The sequence below is a fragment of the Amblyomma mixtum genome, chromosome 7, assembly GCF_055824585.1.
Source record: "Amblyomma mixtum isolate Tamu chromosome 7, ASM5582458v1, whole genome shotgun sequence".
Taxonomy (NCBI): Eukaryota; Metazoa; Arthropoda; class Arachnida; order Ixodida; family Ixodidae; genus Amblyomma; species Amblyomma mixtum.
Window position 1 is genome coordinate 15,641,529 of NC_143018.1, and position 19,953 is coordinate 15,661,481.

Sequence of the window (19,953 nt, forward strand, 5' to 3'; positions counted from 1 at the left end):
TGTAAGCGAAAAATATAATTTTGCAGTTCCATGACACAGAAAGACAATGCGGCTGGTCGACACGCATCTTGATCGTGTGTCATACTGTTAAGAATGGCTGTGAAGAAAACGCTGAGAGCCAACTGAGTACAGAAATGTACTAGCTATTTGTAGGATGTGGCAAATGAACTAAGAAATACAAAGAAAGCAGAGAACTCAAGGACAGAAAACTCAGGCACAGAAGAATCAAGAAAAAAAGTAAGCAAAAAGGAAATAGAGCAAAAAAACTGGCAACAGGATGGAAATGTAGTTCAGGCACAGACACGAAGTCAAGAGCACGGAGCAAAAATTGATGTTGGCCTGTTGTGGTTAATAATACCATTTTCCAGTGGAAAAGACACTACCTTTACTGAAAATAGAGTAGAAAACAAACCAGGAGTAGAAACAAACTACCTAGGAAAGGTTAAAAAAAGAATGAAATGCAGTTATCGCCACAACTGGAAGTTTTCACAAGCAAACTGTGTTGCACTGAGGTGGTTCTCTTCCTGCAGATCCCCAAGGCTAGACTCCACTATCAGTCACTCCAAAAAAGCGACCACAGAGTCCTTTCTGGTCTAGACATCATGAACTGGAATCAAATGGCACGAAAAATAGGCAGTGGCTTAGCTCTGGTTAAGCCTGGATATACAAGCGAAAACCTTCAGTTATGCTTGGTATGACGGCCGTCCACACACTGCCTGTACGGAGGCGGAGGAAGAGAAGGAAATCAGCGCGGTTAAAACTGCCCGCAGGAATGCGGAGTGGGGGGTTGTCGGCTGCTTTGCAGGCAACACGCGGCTGCAACAAAAGGTCAAACGGTGGGCGAGGAGGCGAAGAATGCAGTTGTAGCAGCGCTTCAAAAATGTTCCCAGGTTAAAAAGGATTTTCCAACCAATAAACATGTCTATCGCTGTCGGACAAACATAAACACAGCCAGAAGGAGCCGCTGAATAGATTTTTACTGAGAACAGGACGTTTTCCTCAATGTCCATTAAGTGTTTTGCATTACACTAGCCAGATTAAGTGGCGGGGTTTCGACGTGGGAAGTGGACCCTGGGCCTTAAGTGGCTCACCCCATCCGAGGGCCGCCACCTTGAAGGCGGCGTGGTGCACGGTGCGTGCGTCCACCAGCTGCACGTAGAGCACGAGGGCCACGCACAGCTGCAGGCAGCAGGCGGCCAGCAGGCACAGCTGCAGCAGGGAGACTGCGTACGGGTACGTCCGGGGAGACAGCCGCCCCTGCACCCCCTGGAACAGGGTGGCACACGCACCGCACAGGGCCAGACACACCTGGGCGTGCAGGGTGGCCAGGCCACAGCATGACCCCTGGCTGCAGGGAGCGAACAACACAGAGGAGGTGTCTAAGCATGCTGATGGGTGCTCAAACTGCGACTTAATGAGTCAGTTCAGGAGCATGTGGAGACATCAACAACATCATCATCATCAGCCTGACCCCGCCCACTGCAGGGCAAAGGCCTCTTCCATGCCTCTCCAATTAACCCTGTCCTTCGCCAGTTGGTAAAATGTTTAGGGGAATCCCCCAAGATGGAGTACATTTGTAATAAGGGAGTAATTGCTCATTGACGTCCACCTGAGCGCAGCCATATGGCCACAAAGGAAAGCTGTACAACTTTCTCAGAAACTTCGCAGTTCTAGAAAAATTCGTCCTGGTCCGGAGTTTGAACCTGGGACCACCGCTTCACCGGAGCAGTCGCTCTACCAACTGAGCTAACCGGAACGGCAAGCTTACGGATCCAGGGCCATTTTTTTTCACTGTATCTACTGCCGTCACTTTCAACTGCTTATGATAGTGTACTCAGTAAGGACAGAAAGGGAATACACTTCACTAGGCAACTTTTGAGTCAGCAGCTAAGTTCACAGTGGGCTTGTCACATGAGGGTCACCTGGTCTTGCAGCTAGTCCAAGGCAAGCCAGTCACTCCATGAAGTAGGGGGTGGGTAAGGGTAACTTGCTAGCTTTTGCATGATACGTATAAGAAGAAATACAGTCGGTTATGAACCGATCGACAATGAGTGAGAAACCTTTTTGTTTCCCCCTTTGCCCTTATACAAAGACGAGACTTGCCAAGATGCTGAAATTGAGAGAGCACTAGCAAGCACGCAAGCAAACTTGCGGAACTGTGCAAGCAGTGCCCGTGACGCCCAGTGTTGCTCACCTGCGGAATCGGCGGCAGCAACGGACCACCACCACAGCCAGGGTGAGCAGCAGCAGCACCAGGCACACACCACAGCCCAGACCAGCCACCACATCCGCTACCCGACCTTCCTCCTCCAGGGCCTGGAACAGGGGCCGATCCAGACGTCAAAACGATACGACATTCAACATGCCAAAGGCATTTTAACACCAGTGCCAGAAAATGGGAACAACAGCGAATGGGCAGGGAAGAAGCATTCTAACAAACACATTAAAGGCAAGAGAACAGAAATAAAAAGTAAGTAATTTGATGTGAAAAAAACAGAGTACTAAGTCTTTCACTCATCTTCATCCTTGCGCTATCTTACCTCGATTAAGGGGGGATGAGGATCTTAAAAACTTTTTTTTTATTTGTTAACATATCTTTCTGAAACTTAGCACCTAGGTATATTATTGAATGCTGATTTCGAATATGCATTTAGATTTCAATTACTTCAGCTGGAAAGAAATATATGACAAAATAAAATATCATAAATAGGTCATTTCTTACAGGCCTTTACAGTAACTTATCAATTGAAAAAAGCTGTTTTAAGAATAAGCAGACATTTCCAAAGGTCCACAGCATATCCTAAAGCTAATAAAATGCCTTTAAAGTCATTTTCTTGTTCATAAATAAATAACAAAGTTGGAAAGAAAAAATCATATGGCAGTAGTTAGCCCACACTTGGCCTAATTGCTAATATATCATGTTTAAAAGAAAAAAGAATGCTTAGGATGTGCAGTGGACCTTGGAAATGCCTGCACATTCTTAAAAAGCTTTGCTTAACAGATAAATTACTATAAAGGCCCGTACGAAATGGCCTAATTAGGATGTTATTTTGTGATAAATTTTCTTCCAGGTGAGATATTTGAAATCAGCATTCTATGATACACCTGCGTGCCAAGTTTCAACAAGTTATGACGACAAATAAAAAAAAACAAGTTTTTAAGACCCTCATTCCCCTTAAATAACAACCACCCAGCCTGTCTTAGTGTTCTCTAAAAAGAATTATATACACACACATGCTAACTATTCCAATGTTCTCAGCTCCTGCATAACAATTCCAAGCAGTAATGACTTTTAATTCATGCTGCTTCACTGTCGCAGCCAACTATTAACAGCAACTAGGCCTGTTTCTTTTATTTTATATTTATTAGTTTTCAGGATAAGTTCTTCGGTCTCGTCATTAACAGGTTTAGTGCAAGGTGCCATCGCCATGGAAAATGCGTCCACACAGCAATGTAACCGTGGCGTTCAGTGGCCAGGTGCTTGGTTCATTTATGGCCTGTCCTTTCATGTCTAGAAGCCAATTTTAATTCATCGTCATCATCATCAGCCTGACTACACCCACTGCAGGGCAAAGGCCTCTCCCATGTCTCTCCAATTAACCCTGTCCTTTGCTAGTTGCCGCCACTGTATCCCCGCAAACTTCTTAATCTCATCCGCCCACCTAACTTTCTGCCGTCCCCTGCTACGTTTGCCTTCTCTTGGTATCCACTCCGTTACCCTTAAGGACCAGCGGTTATCTTGCCTTCGCATTACATGCCCTGCCCAAGCCCACTTCTTCCTCTTGATTTCAACTAGGATGTCATTAACCCGCGTTTGTTCCCTCACCCACTCCGCCCTCTTCTGATCTCTTAACGTTACACCTATCATTTTCCTTCCCATAGCTCGCTGCGTTGTTCTTAACTTAAGTTGAACCCTCTTTGTTAGCCTCCACGTTTCTGCCCCATAGGTGAGTACCGGTAGGATACAGCTGTTATATACTTTTCTCTTCATGGATATTGGTAAGCTACCATTCATGACCTGAGAGAACCTGCCATACGCGCACCTGCCATAATTATCTATGCTAAAACCGGCTCCTCTACAGCGTTTCACTCAGTGCATCAATTCAATGCTTAGACAGCGACCTTTGCTGTATTCTAAAGCTCTCAAATGTTGACTCTGCCCATTCGAAGGGCAAGTTCCTTTTTTTATTTCTTGCCGAGCAAAAAAAGTGTCAAAACGCCGTGCGTACCTTTGGCTCTTCACCCACCAGCAGCGCGTAGGTGCCCGGCCGGTCACAGGAACACCAGGTGTAGCTCCTGTTGTGCACCGGCGTCTCTGCCCGACACCCGTCGAGCAGGAAGTGGACTCTGCTGAAAGCACAACACCACGCATATGTGTACCGGTGCAGTATGCCAGGACATTGCAGAACCGGTCAACCTGTACTCCACCACGAGCATCATCACATAACTGGCTTTAAACGAGTACAGACACCTAATTTTTGTGGTAGGTTTTCTTCTATGCAATGATTCATAAGACATTACTATACATGAATTACATCCACCTACAACTGCAAAATAATTTATAATCAAATTTTTCACTCAACAGCCAAACAATGGCGGTGCTGTCAAAGTTCCAAATAGGTCATTGGACGCATGAAAAAACTATATATATTGTGTGGTTGAAATTGGGGAGATAAATCCGTTCTCCTCGTTTAGCCGCGGCTGACACAGTTCAAAACCGCGCGGACCCCACCCCGTGGTTGCGAGCGCTACTGAGCACACGCCGACCACGGCAGGCCTTGCTCTACGGGAACAAAGGAACGACACACTGGCTGACACAAACAAGGCATTTATTGCTATAACAACAATAACGCCAGCTAGCAACAAAATACACGAGGAATCGAGGATGTCCAACTCATCAGCACGGTTACGAGCGAATGTTCACCCACGGTAGGGCAGAGGGATAAGCTCCGAGGCCAGATGGGACGGGGTGGCGGGAGCAAGTTCCAACCACAAGACGCCCGCGGCGAAGAGCGGAGCAGCGCGCGGAAATGTCCGTGAGCTATCCCGGTGCCGAGCAGCAGAGCCTTCCCTCGCGCGCAAGCGGCAAAACACGTCATCCGTGGCGCTGCTGTCGCTGCGACGCGAGCGCCCTCCCAGTTAAAAGTAACCCCACTAAAGGGAGTGCGTTGCGGGAAGCTAACCACAGGGAACTAGTGAGTTGAGGGAAAGCGAACGCAGGGGACGAAGGTGTCCCCACAATATATATATATATATATATATATATATAATCGCCACTTCGTAGTTTTAATTCATTACAATGCTAAAGCCAGCCTGCCTCAGAATCAGAGCCGGAATGACAACCAAGAAACAGCGATAATATTGCAGTTTTTTCATACCTCATGGGACCTATATGAAACTTTGATGCCACAGAGCTGTTGAAACTGAAACGAAGGCGGTATTACAAAGAAATTCGATTGTAAATTATTTAGCGGTCGTAGGTGACTACCACAAGGTAATCCACGTATACCAACGCTTTACACATTATTTTAAAAAAAACACGCATCCAAAAATTAGGTGCCTCTACTCCTTTAAGACCACACCAACATTAGGCTGGAATGGTTATATAATATTCTATTACACTGGAAACAAATGAAAAAGTCTTTGAGTAGGCTTGCTTTTAAAACAGGTAGACTAATGCTAGGTTAATGGACTGACAATATATGTGCAAAGCTACCTCACTCATTCTTCCTGCAAAATGACGACAAATGTTTTGGGGTAATCGAGAATAACTACAAATTTACTAGCCTAACAAATGCGCCCACCAATCTTTTGTTGTCAAAATAAATTTTTGCTAATACAGCTGACTCTTGTTAATTTGAACACAGTTAACTCAAACATGCGGTTTATTTGAACTGATGTATGTTATAAACACTCCCTGAAACTCTAACTTTGCATAATTCAAAGAAACTTAATTCCAGTTGTTCCTGAGTTCGAATTATTGATTGTCAAACATTACCTTGTGTAATAAACACAACCTCTAATTTTCAATATCGTATGGGGCAAAAAAGTGCATTCCTTATGCAAGAAAATACTACAGTGAAATGTTAGTACGAAATGAGGTGTGTCTTGCTTAAACCTCAGTTAAAAAGCAAGTTCGGACACAAGGTTAACCACGCTGAAGAGAAATGTAGCAAATCACCTGTGCGAAAAGTCCGCTATGCCGCAGACGATCTCTTGGTTGGCTTGCTGAAAAGGAAACAAACACGCACTCTGATTATGTACCAACATGATGACCAGGAACATTTAATACGCAACCTGGCATGAATACCAAACAATAAGCATACTCTATATTGGGAGACAAAAGGGTATCCACAATTCATGCGAGCGACAAATGGCAACTAGCCAACATACGTGTCTCATGCATAGAAACCACAATAACTAACTAGTAAGACAAACTGAACAGCCTGAAATGATAAACAGCACATGCTTGATCACAACTATAACAGCTTGAAAATAAAACTGACCATGTCTGACAAAGTTATGTACCACTGCAATTTACCGGTATAAGCTACGCCTTGCTTTTTATGTCATTGCAGACTTGACTCAAAGGCATAGGAAAGCTGCACAAACATATACTACAATTAAAGGTGAAAACTCAAGTAATGCATTCTCCATTACCAATCCTAATTTTTTTTTTCCCCCCCTCAGCTTGCCTAGTCTCACATGGCAACTCAAGCTGTCTACAGAAGAATCCAAGAGGAAATTTTGAAGGGCCAGTAGTTTTACAAAAGACAGTAGTAACCTGTGGAGAATGTTCTCACCGGTCTAATGTGAACCAGCTGAACTCGGATGCCCACTCCACCACTGCTACTCAGGTCCACACTGATGAGATGTGAGTGAAGCTCATGTGACCTCTCTTCGTGATTCCTGGAAGTTGCGAACAGGGCACGGAGCTTGACAAAAAGCACCCAAGCTACCCTCACATATTCAAAGACATTTGGAACTGTTATAGCTGTTACCTTATGGCACGTTTGCACCTGGCTGAGTCACAAAATCAAACTGCAGATGTTTTCCCCCTAAAAGGCATCCCTTACACGCAAGGAACACGGGGCTAAAAAGGCCACAGACATCCCCAGGCTGCTCATTAAAGCCTGACAAAAATTTCCGAAGGAACTGGCACAAACATGTGTCTACATTATTGACAACTTATTCGATGTGATGTAATGCTCAGTTACAAGAGACAGTCGAGTATTAGATTTTTAAAGTGTGCTCATGTGATGAAGAGTGCAGCCTCTAATAAGACTAAACAAATACATTCCTCGCAGCGCACCTAAAATGTACATGGAAAAGGCGGGCAAAGCTGACGTACCCTTGTTGTGCAAGAAAACGCTCTGGCAGCAGCTCGTTGAGTGTTTTGAACAGCGCCACTGCGGCAAGAAGTTCACTGTGGTCCCCTACACAAGAATAAAACAAACATAGAGTCAGAACACTATAAAAAAAAAAATAATAATAATAACACGCTGTGGTGTGATTTCCCTGCTGGCAAGTCACTTTTTTCTGGAAATCGTTCTCATTTTTCAGAGGAAACACAGCTTTTTTGCAATTTCTGAAGTTTTGCGAACAGTGCCTTCTGGTTCGAGTCGTATGGGAAGCAGGAAAGAATACGGAACAAAAATTTGCAATCCTATGTCATAGCTATTAGGAAGTAGAAATTGCCCCTCCCTCCCCCCCCCCCCTCCCCCCCCCCCCCCTTTCTGTGAGCACACCTATGACTGAAAGGCATTTTCACATTGCCACACTTATTGCCCCGCATGTTAGCCCACCATTTTCTTACAATGTTGCCACTATAACAATACAAAACCACAAAATACAAACCGCTAATGTGACCCGATTAATCGTACGGACTTCATTTGGATGTGCTGGGCAACAGACGTGTAAAGCAGTCCAACATTTTCATTAAGCTTCATTTCACTGACCGTACAGTTGTCCGCGACACATTTGAGTGGGAGCCAAAGAAATAAAATTTTCAGGAGTCGCATTCATACAGTAATGACCCCATGGTTACATTCTTGGGTGCTGCGTTTTCCTGGTGGCTATGTTTTCAGGAGCCAACGTTAGTACTATACAGTGAAAGCTCGTTAATTCGACCCCCGTTAATTCGGCAAATCGGATAATTCGACGCGCGCGCGAGGTCCCTACAATTATACATAGGAGTCTATGGGGCGAAACTCTCGTTAATTCGAACGACTTCACTCCGCAGCCCGCCAAGCCGGTGTGCCGAGAGCAAAAAGAAAAAAACACTGCCACGAGCGGCGCTACTGTACGGCTGATAGGCCGTCCCTATGGTCATATCATCCATCCATCGGTCCATCCATCCGAGGAAGCGAGTTAGCGGCGGCCGAAGCGGCTGGCGTCTTTTTTTTTTGTGCTTTGTTGTGTCGCAGCAGTCGCTATCGCGGTTATTTACGGCGCCTTTTTTGGTAAATGCGCGCTTTGTCAGCGTGTTTACTGCACTACTTGTTGTTGCTGTTTTGTTGCGACTGAGAGAAGGGTGAAAGGAAATCGCAAGGGATTGCCTACTGGCTCAGCCACCACCGCTGCCATGTGCAGATAGAGGAGAGTTAAAAGATCAGAGAAAAAGATAGAGAAAAGATAAGACACCCGTCCACAGTCCCCGTGCAGATAAGAGGAGAGTTAAAAGATCAGAGGAAAGATAAGACGCGCGTCCCAGCAACAACGCCGTCCCCTCGGACGCCGCCGGTTGAAAAAACAGATAAGCGGGGAGCGGCGCTCCCTTCACCTCCTCCCCGCGCTGCTTTCCGGTGGGTAGCGCGCAGGGCCTGCGCGCCTCGCCTTCGTGTCCTGTCAGCTGACCGAGGATGAAATAATTGAAGTGACAGGCGCTGACAACGACGACGATTTACGATTGTGAGCAGTTGCCCCAAATGCCGAAGTGCACGGTGAAAGAAGCCGCAGAAGCCTTGTCCGTGCGGGAGGACTTCTGTGAACAAATCCATGACGGCGCGTGTGCCACGGAGCACCTGGCAGCTGTTAGAGCTATCGTAGTCGCTCAAATTCGCTCGAAAAAGCGGACGGTGATTACAGATTTCCTTGCCAAATAAAGGTATACGTCCTGTTGCGGCAAACATTTGTTTTTTGTTGTTCATTCGATAATTCGACATTCGGATAATTCGACAATTTTTCGCGGTCCCGTCAGTGTCGAATTAACGAGCTTTTACTGTAACTCTCGCAGAAACACACATGCGGTACAAACTCTGCTGTTGTATCGAAATTGTGACAGTGTGCCCGTGTGGTATGTCATGACACTCATCTCGCGCTATAGCGCACTGCGCCATGACAAGCCCATGCTTAGTATGCACTGCACAGACACTCCAAACTGCCATGAATGTAGCCACAGCCATGATCAAAACTGACAACACAGGGAAGGGAATGAATGGCAGTCCTAATCAAGACTACCAATCATGAGCCACAAGTTTAGTAGCCGCGGTCATGGTCCTAGTAGCCCATAGGCCATTGTCATGGCTGTCCAGCCTGCATTTCAGTGCAAAGGAATGCATCTCCGGGGTTACAACAACAAAAGCGAAACTGAGACAAGGCGAGACAAGTCAAGGGAACACAACTCCTGGCTCCATCGCGTTATCAATCTCATCACTTGTCACGTGACATTTTCCCCACAGGTGCACTCGAAAATGAGAACAAAAAATCAGCCTGACACACATTTCGGCCACAATTGAAACCGATCTCATGGAGACAGCTTTCTAACTGCCCATCCTCAATTTATTCCCTGTATTGTTTGAGCGCTCAGTGTTGAAAGAGCACAAGCAGGGGGTCACCTTGACTTTCCTGCTTCAGATTCAACTCCAGGGAGTTTCCGGTCCACGCGGAGGTTGCAGCACCGGGCAGGGGAACACGGACTACCGCCGCATCTGGCGCATGCCGGGTTATCCGTCCGATGGACACAACTGGAAATAATGGGGCACATCATAACGTGTTCTACTGCAAAACGTCCTTGCAACGCAGCCCAAGCTGTGAAGCGCTTTGTTCAAGTAAGAAGCTGAACACTGGAAAGCGCAATAACTTGTTGTGGCACAAATCTGCACCTCTAGTGATCAGCTCACACGAGTGGAGACTGGACAATGCAGTAAACATGCAGTGTTTGTTTGAGTTTGAAGCAAAAACTTTGCACCAACGGGTCTGTGTCTTAAAGGTGCACTGAAGAGGAATCTGAACTTGTCTTTTTGCCGCGTGAACTCGATCTACACGTTCCAAGCTTTCTTAGAAACTGCGATTTACTGCCCTGTGTGGCCGATTTCCCCAATTAAATTGAATTAACGCCCGGCTCCCGCCTTTTTTTTTAATTCTGCCTCGTACAATGGGCGGAGTCGACCAACGCTTGGAGCGCCTTTCACCCAGTCCCGTGGCGGCTTGCCGCTCCGCCATCGGCGGAGTAATACGTAGTAGTCCGTAGTAGCAAATAGTCCGCGCGTATTGTTATTTCTTTGGGCTTATTTTGCGGCTGTATTATCTGCGAATGAAACTATTTATTCATGGAAACCTAAAAAACAAAATAAAGCGAAAGCAGAGCCTCCACGGAGCTGGCTGAAAGGCGCTCCACGCGTTGGTCGACTCCGCCCACCGTACGAGGCAGAATTAAAAAAAAAAAGGCGGGAGCCGGACGTTAATTTGTTTTAATTGGGGAAATTGGCCACACAGGGCAATAAGTCACTGTTTCTAAGAATGCTAGGAACGTGTGGATCGAGTTCCCGCGGCAAAAGACATGTTCAGAATCCTCTTCAGTGCACCTTTAACGCGGCTTCCCTGCTATGTCTCGGTGCAGTCGGATTGCAAATGTTCAAGGAAGTGTTTCTGCATCGGTTAAGTGATTTTGTTAAACAAGTCTCACCCTTCACCGCAAATACATTGTTAAAAATGCAAAATGACGTAATTAAACAAGCCTGTACACCCCAAATGCAAAATGCCAATAAATCTGGAGTAAAAATAAAACTGAAGCATAGAATTACATTTTTGCCATGCAAATTGTACCATCTCAGCATGCTCGGAAAAATCCATAGCACTGCCTCAAGTTGCAATTGCTGACCGATTTTTCAGGCATTGAAAATTTGCAGAGCTCACTTATTCGGACAGTTTCACGGAACTGTCCGCATACAGCTGAAGGCAGGGTTCATTTCTGGACTGCTTGACTGTTTGGACTTCTTTGCCATTCCCTTCAAGTATGAAAAATCGGTTAGCGAGTGCAGTCTGGCATAGCTTATGACTGCAATCTTAATGAAACTCTTTTCTACTGTGCTTAATTGCTTCAGCAACAGTAGCTTTGCTACGACCAAAGTGGATTAAATGTGGATTAAATGATTAGATGAAAGATTAAATGAAAGTGGATTAAATGATTAAATGTGGTAGATACAGTCAAGTCCACTTATAACAATACTGGTTATAACAATATATCGGATATAACAATGGTCAGTCATGGCACCATCAGCTTTGCCATGTGTTCTATGGTAAAATAAACTGCTTATAGCAATGCTGTCAAGGCACATTATTGGTTATAACAATTAAATCTGGTAATTGAGTGTCAACCGTAATAGAAAAAAAATAAGGAAATGATACAACCACACCATCAAAATCATGCTTACAACACAAAAGCGTGCACGTGTGGGGCCGACCAATGGACTAAGCTGGCGCAGCAACGCCATGACAGCAAAAGAGGCAGGCGTCATCACGTCAGGAGAGCTGCTGCATTGCTGCATTGGCTACGCACACCCCAAATCAGTCTGTGTAGTGCGCGTGCATGCAGCCAGTGCCGGTTTTTTTCTCTTGTCAGCTGTCACCGCAGCCTTAGTTCTGCATGCTTCTTGAATTTCCCATAAGAATGATTCCTGTGACGTGGAGGTGTGCGAAGCTCCCGGTGGCGCAGTGATGGCGGTGCTTTGGTCATCAGTGAACATTGTTCCGGTTTCCTGAAGTTTGAATTAACAAGCTTTTACAGGCATTAGAACAATCAAATCCGTCCAGGTCCTTCCTGTCAATAAATTCTCTAAAGTTTGTCATCTTTCATTTTTGTCGGCACAACCCTGTTATAACAATTATTGGTTATAACAATGGTATTTCGATAGCACTTGAATATTGTTATAAGTGGGCTTGACTGTAGTACATATGTCGGACATGAAAGTGGAGCCGTAGGGCTCTGGACCGATTTCGACCTCGCAGGGCTCTTTAACATGCAATGGCATCACAATGCACACACATGGATATCTTTACATCTAGCCCCCACTGACATGCATGCGAATGCTGAAGTGTGGAGTCCAGGACCAAGTGACAGACACAGTCGAATAGCAAAATGGCAAGCACACAAACTGCCAGAGATGCAATAGTTAGCAAACAAAATTGGACGCGACACTTAAGCTCCGTCTTGAGGGTATGACGGCATCCCGTCATCCACAATCCACCCACCCACAGCTGGTCGGTCGAAGTTCTTGAAGCGCCCGGGGCTCAGTGCGGCGGCCGCCAGAAGCCCGAACCGGAGAATGTGCTTCTGAAGCTGGTCTATCATCTGCAAAACAGTGCATTCCCCCAGTAACCATGCGAGCTCTTTCCAAAGTGACTGCAAACCTGGCCCAGTGAGAAGTGCTAGAACTTTTTCTGGTTTTCTATCACACCTCAATAGTACGTGTTGCTCCTACTATAGCTCGACAACAGCAACCCTCAAGTGAATTGCATCAAAAACGATACAGTTTGGCGAGCATTTCGTTTCGTTCCATTTAAGCTGTGCACCACACTTCAACAAATGGAAGCAGCAAAAGTCTTTAAACCTAGAAAAAGTTTTGTAGAGTGCTGTCAGTGAAAAAGCATGAACCAAGAACAGCACTCAAATGGAACAAATTGAGAAGACACCCATATAGGCAGTGCAGTACAGTGCATGTGGTACATGCGTATATATATGTATGGCACAACAATAAATGACTGGTTATTTTGCCAGATGTTGGGCATCAAGCAGAAGCAGTAATGCTTGCATGAAAATGACTCAGTAGAAAAAAAGACTACCGTATTTTCCGGTGTATAAGACGCGGTTTTTTTTTCAAAAATCTTGCTGGTGCGTCCTATACAAGGGTGCGTCTTATATGCGCATTTTCCGTTTTTTTTTTTGCGAGTTCAGAAATTACTCAGGTTCATGTTCAAGCTTTTTTCACCGAAAAAATATTACTACCAATAACGCGGTTGTAACATGGTTAATACTTCAATACGGGGACCGCTGTGCGCAACTTTTTTAGGTGAACTTTATCATGAAACGGCGGGGTTGACCACTTCCGGGATCTTCAACACGCGGCCGTTTCGGAGGCCCCAAGCAAAGGTAATGTGAAATGCCAAAAGATGGCGACAGTCGCGCTTCTCGCCATTGTCAAGGCAAGCCAAGAGAAGCCGATGTTTTTTTTTTAGTCACCCTTTGCAAGTACGTAGTGCGAAGAGAATGCTTCAGACGCGTTGCCTTTTCGATAGCGCATCCGAAGATGAAGGCTTTGAAGGTTTTATGTAAAAATAAATTGTTATGGACATAAAGAGAGTTCTTTCGCTTTTTTTTCTTTTGTGCTAAAACGTGGGCTGGTATCGCGTGAGTGTTGCCTTTTTCGATCACTTAGCTTTGCTTAAGAACTTCTCACACGTGCGGTGCATTTTCCGATGGTTGCATAAGCATGTTTAATTAAGCCTCACTAGCCTAACTGGGTAAATTGGGGTGCGTCTTATACACGGGTGCGTCTTATATACCAATTTTTTCAATGACAGCCTGCATATATGGCGGGTGCGTCTTATACAAGGGTGCGTCTTGTACACCGGAAAATACGGTAGTTTTAAAGCTTCAGATGCAAAGTTTGAAGCTAACCAATTTATTTCTTGTTTCTTTGTTTGTATTCACTTTGCTGGCACTGGCTAACTATCTTTACGTCAAAGCACCTGACATGTGGGCAGCTATAATCATGGTGATTTTCTGCCCTTTAATCAACATCGACACTTTTCATAATACTATCACTGGTTCTGCCTCAATGAAATTCTGGGGAAGCTTCAAAGAGTAGCCAGTTATCTGGTGACCCTGGTGTTGGCAACAAGACCTAGACTGATCTTACTCTTAAGTTATGCTGATGGGAGCAGTCAGTCTCTATGACATGCCTATGACTCCCTCAGAATGACAAACCATGTACACTGCTCCGAAATTGCCAAAATCAAGTGACACAAATTACTACGAAAAGTGCAGAGAAATGCACTTTTATTACATTTGTCTTTCACTGTGTGAGCAGTCATAAAACAACAATGCACTCACACATACGTACGCAAGATTAAACACTTATAAATCGCAGAATCTGTCACTACAATCGACCAGCCTTGCAACAAGCAGTGAGTTTCCATGCAACGAATAATTCCCTGTAGAAGCTACTTCTTCACAGCCGTGTTTATCCTGAATGCAATACGATTTACAAACAAATTTCCAAGCACAACACTGCACGAGTGCTGGAACACTGAATATTTATCTTTGCTTCTTGCATTTGGTTTTATATACAACGAATAGCTGTTGTCAGAGAGCTAGTGCCAATACTCACTGTATGGTCTTGCAGCAGCAATGGCTTGTGGGCCAGCAAATGTGAAGCAACATCCCAGATGGCCTGCAATGAACATGTAACACCATGTGGTCCAAGCTCCTGACACATCAGTGCATGACTGCATGTCTAGATCTTTTTTTTGCCTATCAATGAACATAGTGTAACAACTGCAATGAGGTCCAGGTGTCCTTTACAGGCTAAAAAAGGCTCGCAGAAGGTGAACATACTTACACCTCTTAGACATGCTGGATATGACCTAAGTATTTAAAAGCTAGAAATCCAGTCGAACCTTGTCACAACGAATTCGAAGGGGCCTGGCGATTACTTCGTTATGGTCGTAACTTCAGTACAGCCCATGCTGACCGAGCTCCCAAAGGAGCTCACGTCATGCCTTTGTTATATCCATTATTTCATTATAAACTGTTCCGTTATAGGTTCGACTGCATCAGCAGATCAATGTGGCCTCTTGTGTTTTTCTACTCGGCGAAGAAGCCAGAGAGGAGACAGCACATGCCCATCAATTAACGAGGTATAGTTACCTATCCCAAACATATCGCTCTCTGAAATTATCAGTTCAGCCTTCCTGGAGCATTCTGTATGCATGCAAGAACTACATATAAAGAAGTTTTTGTTGCTGCAAGCCAAGTTGACTGCAAAAATTTTTTTATCCTAGGATAGTTTATGTTGAATTGAAAACTGAACACTGCCACCTCGAAAATGCAGCCATTTTTGTTTCGTCCCGCTACTAAACACCTTTGCGATTAACACGGAATAAAAGAAAGAAGCCCCAACTGCATTTGCAACAGGTTGAGCAAGCGAGGAGCCGTCCCTTGTGTAACCATGGGTTCGATCCCCGCCGTGGCAGCTGAATTTCTTTGGAGGAGAAATTCGAGGCCCGTGTACTGTGCGATGTCAGTGCACGTTAAAGAACCCCAGGTGGTCGAAATCTCCGGAGCCCTCCACTACAGCGTCCCTCATAGCCTGAGTTGCTTTGGGACGTTAAACCCCATAAACCAAACCAAACCGTAACCATGGGATCAAAATGAAAAAAAAAAAAACATATATAAACACCTGTACGAATATGCAAGTGCGCAGTACTATGCACCGAGAATGATATATATACCTACTTTCCTAATACCACAGATGCCAGAACTCAAGAAAACACAATTACCGCATTGACTCACATCACAAACATTTTCTTTTTAATCAAATATATTACGAAAATATCAGGGTACATTTTCATTACATGAGGGCAATCATTATGTGAGTAAATGTAATTATGTAATGTAATTCCATGAGTAAATGAGAGTAAATTCATTATGTGAGTATGTGAGTAAAATCTTCACAATAGCATGCACACTTCTCGTCATGAATGCATGTTCCGAGTGCTGCCTGTTTAGTTCTGATTTTCTGTTTTACAGACCGTGTCATAAAAACTGTGGAATAAAGTCACGAGTATGCAAGACTGTCTGTAAATCGAACAACTAGCCAATTCCACAGTTCTAAGGTGCACAATGTTATGCACAATGATAAAGGCGAATGATTTACTGCAACATATGAGTGCGAAAGCCCTACTTCTCGGGGTCAAACCCAACCAAGAATTCTGTGGTATCCCTGACCTTGAGGGTGCAGAAATAAAATAAATATTGCCGCGAATGGATTTCGAACCTGCGGCGGTGTGAACAGACCAGCTTCGCTGGCCACACCATGAGAGCACTCTGCCATCGCCACAGCCGATCACGCCTCATGTTAAACAGCAACATATTCTCGCTCTGTGCATTACACATCGTTGTCTTCGTCAACTTCCATCTGGGGCGCAAAAAGATCAGATCAGCTTAACCTTGATCAGAGCTAAGCCTAAGTCTAATATCGTTGCTAGACGTGCCAACGACCCGGCAAAACAATACCATGAGCCAACCAGGCTAAACAAACTACGTTAAAACCCTACTATTTTTTTTTACAAGGCCCAAGGCAAGCACGACGCAAAGATGACCCGGGCACAGTGCACAGGCCGATAGCATAGAACCCGCACGGGACACAGACCTGACCACAGAACATAAAAACCCAGAACATGCATGCCACCGAGGCATTTCATTTACTTTGTCTGCATTAGTAATATCCATTGCAATACCTTCCAAATTTTTGTGAAACACGGGCATTAAAGAAGGGCACGAAAAACACCAGAACCTCCATATCAAGTCAAGGCATGTGACAGCTATGTTCCAGTCTAACTGCAGCCAAAGTACTAAGCAGAGCCATATAGTCGTCATACACGACAGTATCGAACAAATGTTTGTACACTGCAGCGAATGGCAAGCAGGTTTCCCCACATGTGAACCGCACACATACATCAGTAGCAGCCAGGGCAGGCTGTCCTCCGTGCCGCAGTGCTGGGTGGCTCAGGTAGTCAACCAACCCTCCTAGGAAACTGACGAGGGGCCGTCCCTCCCCCGGCTGCAGCGGTCGCCCCTGCAGGTACTGCCGAAGCTCCACAGACAGCTGCTGACCCGAGGAGACCAGGTATCCCATGCGCATGCTCTCCAGCTGAAAACACAAGCAGGCACTGCAGGTCCGCATGTGCACGCACCGGCACAAAACTAAGCTGGGCAGGAGCACGACGACTACTACCGGATGGGCACTGAACCTCCACTGGATGTCCCTGCAGACATCCTGAACATCCGCAGGACGTCCAAGGGAGTTTCAATGCCGATTGGGTAGCACCACTTGTAATTGAAGGGAAGCAATAACAGCTGTCTTACTGTTACTTAACTATGGGGCAGAAATGTGGGGGCTGATCCCAGTCAAAAAAACCATTGGAACCAATTGGATTTCCAATGGGTTCCAATTGGACGAGTTCAGTTTCCAATTGGTTCCAATTGGACGGTCCAAATGGACTATCCAATTGGACCGTTTGGGTTTCCAATTGGTTCCAATTGGAATGGTGTTCCAATTGGATGGTCCAAATGGACTATCCAATTGGACCATTTGGGTTTCCAATTGGTGAGCCCAATTGATCTTACCCATTGCGTCCAATTGGTCCGCCGAACTGCACCCAATTTATCCAATGAATGTTTGCATGTTTGACGAAAAAGGTAGAACTAATATGGTACTTACAATAAGAGCTATCAGCAGCTTAGCCTAATAAATTGTACTCATCACCTACACCACCACTGGAGCTGAAATTAAATAACTGCGCTCAGTGGGCAAGCACCACCGGCCCCAGCATGAGAGCCTAATAAATTGGGTATATAAGTTGGAGCAGAAGTGTGTTCTCTGGATGTACATATTGAGCTAATGTATGCTACTACCCAGTAAACCATAAAACGTACCATAGACATCAGCAAGATATTTACGCTGGACATTAGACACCTCCATTAGACATCCATATTAGTACCGTTTACGAAAAATCTACGTACCTACAACATGAAAATTGGGGTCCAGTTCACGTTGCAGGTACGTACTGCAGACATCACGCTCTACATTTATCAGATATTTGTGAACATGTAAGTACGCCCAGTCTACGTAGCCTAGACGTCTATAAAAGAGAATATGACTATACATAGATCAATATCCAGGTGAAAATTTCTAACTGGTTCCAGTCCTACTGTTTTAAGAGACATTTCCAGACTGGAACCAGCTGCAATACGAGATGCAGCTGACACCTGTTACAATTCCAGATGGAACGGAGACCTACTGCATCCCAGCCACAGACTTCCCTATGGAGTCGTCGGGACGTCCAAGCACTCCAGCTAGCTCAAATACAGTTGAGTAAGCGAGTACATGGCCATCATGGGAGCCCAAAACACTGCAGATGACTTCCTAGTGCGTCAGTATTTTATTGCGCTCGGCGCTTTCACTGAATCTTCTCGTTGAGCATAATCGTCAGGTTAACAGCTGAGGTGGCATCAATACTCTTCTGCCGAGCCCAATAGGCCAGGGTTGCTGCAAAAGAAAGCATAATTGTTCACTTTAACAGGTGACAAGAGAATGGCACAGCAACCACAACAAACAAACCCAGTAATTTACGCCACTTTTACCGACGCAAGTCTATGAAGCGAGAAAGGTTGCCCTTGCAGCACTAAAAGGCAGTCGTGCTGAGCGGAGTGTGCTTGCACACGCACTTCGGCACACCATCCGAACGCATGCCCACATTTCGGTAGTAGAGGCCAGTTGCATACATCACCAGCCTTTGTTTCAATACACAGCGAGTTTGGCAAAACAGCCAAACGAGTGAGCGTAAAAATATAACGTGCCGATAAATGCGTTAGAATTTTTTCATTACGAACGCAAAAATAGCATAAAATACACTTCAATTAGTAAACTGAGACTGAGTACGCACCAAGAAAGGTCACGATCCCAGCCGGTAAAAACGACTTGTAGTCCTAATTCGTACTGACGGGTCCACTTCACCGAGTAGTAAAAGCAAGCAAACTGTCTTCCTTCAGCTCCATCAAGGAAAGAACGGTTGAACAACCTCGCCAGCAATAATAATTAGGGAATAATTAATTCTGTGTCGAGGTTCTTCAAACACAATGTTCCCACGGAACACGATTGAAATCGCACACGCCCTGCGCTCTACCACTGCCGCCATGGCTGAACCTAGCCTCGTGCGGATGTGCGAAACTGTCACATATTTTGTATCGTCTCTTTTTTGTACTTAGTAGCAGGCTTGGTGTGGCATGAAAAATAAGTTAATTATTTTTAAATTGTAGCATATTACTTTTTTCACAGCTGCAATCGCCATGCGCAGTTTGCGCTATTATTGATAAAATATGATACGAACTACAACGCGATGGCGGCTTTGACAATGCACCGCACTTTCCCCGCCGCCGCTGTCCGCAGCATAGAACAGGCATATGGGCAGCGCATGTAGCATGAAGGCAAGATGACCAATTATCATTAGGGTAACGGGCTGGATTCAGAGAGAATGCAAGCACAGCAGAGAGGATCAGGGCAGGTGGGCAGATGAGGTTCGGAAGTTTGCTGGGATAAGGGGGCCGCCGCTGGCACAGGGTTAACTGGAGAAATTTTTGGCCTGCACTGGACATGATTACAGTGTTGACATGATGATAAAAAGCGGGACTCAAGAAGTTTATTCTCAAGAAATATGAGGTCACACATTCAGCAACACAAATGCCTAAGCTTTCCTCAGCTCAACATTTCAATAGTTATCATTGCTAGAGCGATTAGCAGATTTAAGACATTTTTGAAAAAAAAAATAACTCCCAAAAATTGAACTGAACCAATTCTTGTATTTTAAATAGTTGGATAAGTTGAATAAAACATGCTTAATCAGAAAAAATGGTTACTATATATAGTCCTGGCTGCTAAATAACAAACAAGT

General features: G+C 45.1%; 1 protein-coding gene across 4 annotated transcripts in view; it reads right to left on the minus strand.

Annotated features, from left to right (window-relative positions):
* LOC149335100 (uncharacterized) overlaps positions 1-19,953 on the minus strand; it is a 64,284-nt gene that overhangs the window by 17,549 nt on the left and 26,782 nt on the right. For 3 of the 4 annotated variants that reach the window (XM_089551789.1, XM_089551787.1, XM_089551786.1), the window contains 10 exons: positions 16,959-17,153; positions 14,610-14,672; positions 12,472-12,571; positions 9,837-9,965; positions 7,352-7,436; positions 6,804-6,909; positions 6,182-6,228; positions 4,230-4,350; positions 2,195-2,316; positions 1,092-1,348 (listed from right to left, as the gene is read on the minus strand). In XM_089551789.1, the coding sequence (XP_089407915.1) occupies positions 1,092-1,348; positions 2,195-2,316; positions 4,230-4,350; positions 6,182-6,228; positions 6,804-6,909; positions 7,352-7,436; positions 9,837-9,965; positions 12,472-12,571; positions 14,610-14,672; positions 16,959-17,153 (1,225 nt within the window). The remainder of the gene's footprint in view (positions 1-1,091; positions 1,349-2,194; positions 2,317-4,229; positions 4,351-6,181; positions 6,229-6,803; positions 6,910-7,351; positions 7,437-9,836; positions 9,966-12,471; positions 12,572-14,609; positions 14,673-16,958; positions 17,154-19,953) is intronic. The other variant, XM_089551788.1, reaches the window with a different exon arrangement.